The sequence below is a fragment of the Osmia bicornis genome, unplaced genomic scaffold, assembly GCF_907164935.1.
Source record: "Osmia bicornis bicornis unplaced genomic scaffold, iOsmBic2.1, whole genome shotgun sequence".
Taxonomy (NCBI): domain Eukaryota; kingdom Metazoa; phylum Arthropoda; class Insecta; order Hymenoptera; family Megachilidae; genus Osmia; species Osmia bicornis.
In genome coordinates, this window is record NW_025791458.1 from 2100944 (window position 1) to 2106323 (window position 5380).

The 5380-nt window shown below is 37.3% G+C and overlaps 2 protein-coding genes across 2 annotated transcripts; both read right to left on the reverse strand.

Annotated features, from left to right (window-relative positions):
* Nucleotides 1-1710: 1710 nt before the first annotated feature.
* LOC114881983 (piggyBac transposable element-derived protein 4-like) lies at nt 1711-2256 on the reverse strand. The gene has a single exon (XM_046289995.1). It carries the CDS (start codon nt 2254-2256, stop codon nt 1711-1713), a length of 546 nt encoding a protein of 181 aa, XP_046145951.1.
* A 1037-nt stretch (nt 2257-3293) lies between these two features.
* On the reverse strand, nt 3294-4994 carry LOC123989272 (piggyBac transposable element-derived protein 4-like). The gene has a single exon (XM_046289996.1). It carries the CDS (start codon nt 4992-4994, stop codon nt 3294-3296), a length of 1701 nt encoding a protein of 566 aa, XP_046145952.1.
* Nucleotides 4995-5380: the final 386 nt, after the last annotated feature.

Here is a 5380-nt window from a genome sequence, read left to right on the forward strand (position 1 = left end):
CATAATCTAAAACTGGTTTGTTTAATTTTATTGTTCTTAAAGCGATTAACATTGAAGATATTCGAAACTTTTTTACTAAGAGACGAATTTTTTGCAAAATACTGCTTACTCTACTCTCGTTAACCCCTTAATGTACACATTAATTTTGAATTTTCGTTCTAAAAATGATCAATTTTTTTTAAAGTGAAAATTTGGTGTTTATATATAATTAAATTGAGAAAAAATATTGGAAGGTGGAAAGGGGGCAAGACAAGTGAATAAATCGTAGTTTCTTAAATATATGTTCTTTATTCGTTAAATGTCACGTACATATATTATAAAAAATTAATTTTATTTTTATATCATAAAAAAGTACATTAAAAATTTAATTGTGTGTGGTACACCATGAAACATGGCACGGCACACAGTGCCACATTACACGATTTACAAAAATATCTTGTCTCTTTTCGCATTTTCTTTCCATTCTTATCTCTTTTGCTGCAACATACAGTGCAACACCTATATGCGTTATCCTTTTTGTCAGTTGGTGGAACATATTCGGGAAAGTGCCTCTCAATTAGACGCATTGGACTAGATTGAATACTAGGTCTTCCACCTTTTTTAGTAGGTGTATGAAATTTTCCAATTATGCTTTTTATCAAGGTTTTTCTAAATTCCAAATTGGTCTTTTGGCCTCCGTTTTTTTGGTACAACACAAATGCGTTCCACAGCGAAATATCTAATAAATGAAAAAATACTTTTTTGTAGTATTTTTTCCCCCTCTTTTTCATGGATGGATAGTCTTGAAGATATTGATCCAGCCGATCTACACCTCCCATTGTATCATTATAGTCGATGACGACTTTCGGTTTGGAAATGGCATTTCCCTCTTGTTAAGGTTGTAAATTACTACTACAATTAGGTTAAGATTTAATTTTATTCATTAATTTCGCTTAGTTTAAGAATCCCGCTTGACAAATTAACTCGTCCGTTAATGACGTCACAAAACCCTCGATCCTGGCGCCACGCGCGATCGCGGTGCCTGTAGGTGTGTCGATGGATCACTTTTGTTCTAAACATCGAACGCAGTACACGTGTCTCGCTTAACTCTAACAACGCGCTTATCGCTTACTCGAATACGCAAACGCTTAAAACCAATATTCGCTTCGCCTTCAACGTGTCGCGGAGAAGTTGCACGCTTATCGAGACTTCAATCGCGGAAGCGAAGTTAATAAAGTGAATTGTGTTAACGTTGAGTGACGAATTTCGATTCTTTATTAATCTACCTTTTCCACAATCTTCCTGCATATCCTTGTCAGGATAGTTCCGGCGAAATTCAAAAGAGCGTTACGCTACGAAACACCTCTCTATTACTTTTTTTTGTTGCCTCCATTTGTGGATTATGGATTGTAGATAGAAGACAAACGTCTTTCTTATCTTTCCATTTTAGCACCATTACTTTGCCCCTTTGAAACGCAATCGTTTCTCCCTTCTTCAACCTTTTCTTTTGCAATTCCAAGGGAACGTCTTTACGATTCACACGCAAAGTTCCATACGTGTCGGTTTTCTGTTTGGTAAGTAAGTCTGCTAACTGAGGGGACGTATAAAAATTGTCCGTTGTTAGGCAATATCCCATACCAAACAGTGGTTCCATAAGTGATAATACAACCTGGGAAGACATAGGTAAATCCTTGTATTTATCATTTATTTTTGTACCTTTCCCTGTATATATTATACTGGAGTATAAATATCCAGACTTTGACTCGCATAGACAATAGAGTTTGATTCCAAATCGAGCCCTTTTCTTCTGTAAGGGAATAGCTTCGAGAAGATGGGTGTTTCAAACAATTCCGAAGTTGTCCAGTACATTCTTTCCTCTGGTTTGATTACAATTCCTTGAAGAATTGTCATTGCAAGAAAAACGTGCATTTCTTCAAAAGTAACTGGCGACCATGATCTTGACGCTAGTCCTCGCTGCTGTTGCGCAAATTTATTCGTTTCCGTAACAATGTGGTTGATCAGAGAATCATCAAAAAATAATTGATAATAAAAAAAAACATCAAGCTGTTCTGGCGGTGCAAAAGTGCAGCCAGGAGCTCCAATAAATGGATATCTTGGTGGTGCAGGGACGAACTGATTGGTAATAACATACCAATTTCCCGCTAAATCCAAATTGGCGTTATCGTCGCTTTCCTCGGATTCAATTTCAATTTTACTATCACTTTCTTCGGAACCATTTTGCGATAGATTGGCATATTCTGATTCACTATCGCTCATTTTCAAAGGGTTTTACTGAAATATACATATACAAAATAAAAGAATCAAGAAAATTCACTTCTATAAAATTGAATATGTTCTTATAACTCAATTACGATAAAGAAATTCAATGAAATAAAATATTTATATTACGTATTATTATATACAAAATTGACCTACCAAATAATTATGTTGAATGTTTTGGCTTGAGCAACAATTTTAGAATTTGAAAGCAAACTTTCATAAAATATTCAGCATCACTGGCTGGCTTGAACTGTCAGTTCTCTATCTCGAGAAGTTTTGGAGCAGAGAGTGTCTGTTACAGTGCTCCTGATGGGCACTTATATTGACTTGGTACCCTGGTGGTGGAGAGGGGGGTGTGATTTCTTTACCCGAACACTAATTGGTTGTTTGCCTTTATGTGACGACTACGATTGACATGTACATCTCAAATCCGCACGGATGGTCAGACGCACGTGCCTGCCAGATCATATTTCGCGGAGGATCCTATTTCAATTTCAGATAAAGGCTGTTATGTTAGAACACATGTTTTTCTAGATTTTGTACGTTACGCCGTAACGGCCGTTACCCGTAATTATGTACAGGTTTCTATACAAATATTAGAAACCGTCCGCGTCGAACGAGCGTTTAAAAATAGCCAGTGAGGCGCGCCCGTGATTGTCACGGGCGCGTACAAAATTGCCAGTAAAAAGCGCCCGTGTACGTCACGGGCGCGTACGTTAAGGGGTTAAGAACATCATTAATGGCCAATTGTAATGTATTTTAACACGTTGAACGCCACGTCACCCAGATCTGGGTGACGGCTATGTTTCCACAGGGGCCCCGTCACCCGTAAACGGGTGACGCTATTCTTCGTCCAATTGAAACAGGATTTTTGAGGTAATTTATAATAGTTTTATTCGTAACATAATTATGATGAGTATAAACAACAGAAAGTAACAATAAACTATAAAATAAACAAAAAGAAACATTAAAAATATACTTATATTTGGTTTTATATAATATACTATTTGGTTTTAACATATTATAATATTTTATTAGTTATGGTATTCGTTAAAACATTTTAAACATAATTGAGGTGACTGTGGACACTCTGGACAATATGTTATAGTCTTTTGCACATTTTTTCTTGCGTCCTGGCGTTGGAGAGTTTCCCTCTGTTTTGCGTAGCACCGAACGCACATTCTTCTAATGGATTTGCCCTGAGGATTTTTGCGAATTTGCAGGCGATGAGATGCTTTGTGTACTGCTTGGGGTCTTGCGTTTTCGGATTCCAACCACTCTCGAACTATTAGCTCTCGGAATTTTCTTATTTGTATATTCTTGTTCGTTGCTTTTTGATAAACAACGTGTGCATTCACTACAGAAGTACCTATTAGGAAATGAATTGCTAGTTTTCGATACCATTTTATGCTCTTTCGAATTGTTGTTGCATATGATGCCATTTGGTCACTTCTGTCAATGCCAGACTTTCCAGTATTGTAAGCTATGACTGCTAAAGGTTTTATTTTTGGAGGACGTCCGCGAAGAGTGGACGAGTCCGAAATTGGTACCATAATAGGTGCATGTTTCGATGATAATATTCTGACGTCACGGACATCTCTCCATTTCAGCACTACAATGCCATTATCGTCCTCCCGTGATATTATTTCACCTCTCTTCAGTGGGTGAAGCATAACAGCTTTTGGCATAAATTTCCTATTATGGCGTACCGTTCCGACAACATGGGTTTTAAAATTTAACAATTTTACTGCTAATTCGTAGCTAGTATAGAAATTGTCGATATACAAAGTTCGCCCTTCGTTCAACAGCTTGTTTATGAGTTCGAAGCAAACTTTTTCGGCAATGCCAACTCGCTGGATCTCGCTGGAATCGCGTCCAGCATATATTTTAGTGGACCACGTATATCCTTCTGTGGAACACAATTTGAAGAGTTTTATCCCATATTTGTGTGATTTTGTCGGTATGTACTGCCTGAATATGAGCCTTCCTCTCCAAGGAACCATAGTCTCATCAACTACAATTTCTGAGCCGGGTAAGAATATTTGTTGGTAATTATTTGTAAGTATCTCCACTAATGGCAACACTTTCCCAAGTCGATTATTACACTGTATGGCTACGTTGTTTGCGAAATGTAAATTCGACAACAATAATTCGAATCGATTGCGAGACATTTTACTTCGAGGAAACGGAAAATTATAAAGAGAATCCGTTGACCAATATGTAGTTAGTGGAACTTGCACCAAACCCATCCAAAGCAACAGTCCAAGAAATATTTTGATCTCTTCGGAATTTGTGGGTTTCCATCTGTTTATTCGAGCTTGTTCGCTGCTTGTATTGTGATCTAATTTGTTTTCTGCATACCTATTCGTTTCTTTCACCATAAGGTCTATCACTTGTTCATTCAGGAAGAGAGAAAGGGTTTCACCCGCTGTAATATTGGAAGGTAGTTCCACAAGAAGTCCACTTTTCCCGGTGAATTCGAATGATTTTTGTTTTCCGGTGAACTCCTTCCACTGGATATTGTCAGATGAACCGACAGTATCAATCTGCTCATTCTCTTCTTCTATACCTAGGTTTGCTAATAGTTCTTCAAAATCTTCACTCTCATACAAATCCTCATTTTCCGAGCTTGAACTTGACACAATAATATTTCTAACTTTTCTTGGAAACCTGAATACTTCTTCATCACTACTCGACTCACTTTCATCTACACTTTTGTGCTGTCTAACAAACATTTTAGGGATCAAGAAGTAAATAAAGATATCAAAAATATGCAAAAAATACTGTTTGACTGACTGATTTGAAGAAACTGAAAGTTCTGAGACAACTAAAGGTTCTGAGGAAAGTGAAAGTTCTAGTGTAAATGCCATGAGATCTGTCACAGTCAATTTTTTCCGGAACGCTGATGGGATTCCCCACTTCAAGGCCCTTTATACTTTGTAAGCACCTTCTACAAAGTTATCTTCTAATACTCTTTCAAAAAAATAAACTGTGGTTATATTTATACGACGCATTGCATTATATCGCTCTTCTTTATCGCGCTGTTTACACTCCCGGATTTGGGCCCCGGGAGAAACTCCACCGATTTACGCTGGGCGTTCAACGTGTTAAAGTTATTGTG

What these genes read in the sequence shown, in the direction of transcription:
- LOC123989272 (XM_046289996.1), bottom strand. Translation starts at nt 4,994, where the DNA reads ATGTTTGTTAGACAGCACAAAAGTGTAGATGAAAGTGAGTCGAGTAGT.
- LOC114881983 (XM_046289995.1), bottom strand. Translation starts at nt 2,256, where the DNA reads ATGAGCGATAGTGAATCAGAATATGCCAATCTATCGCAAAATGGTTCC.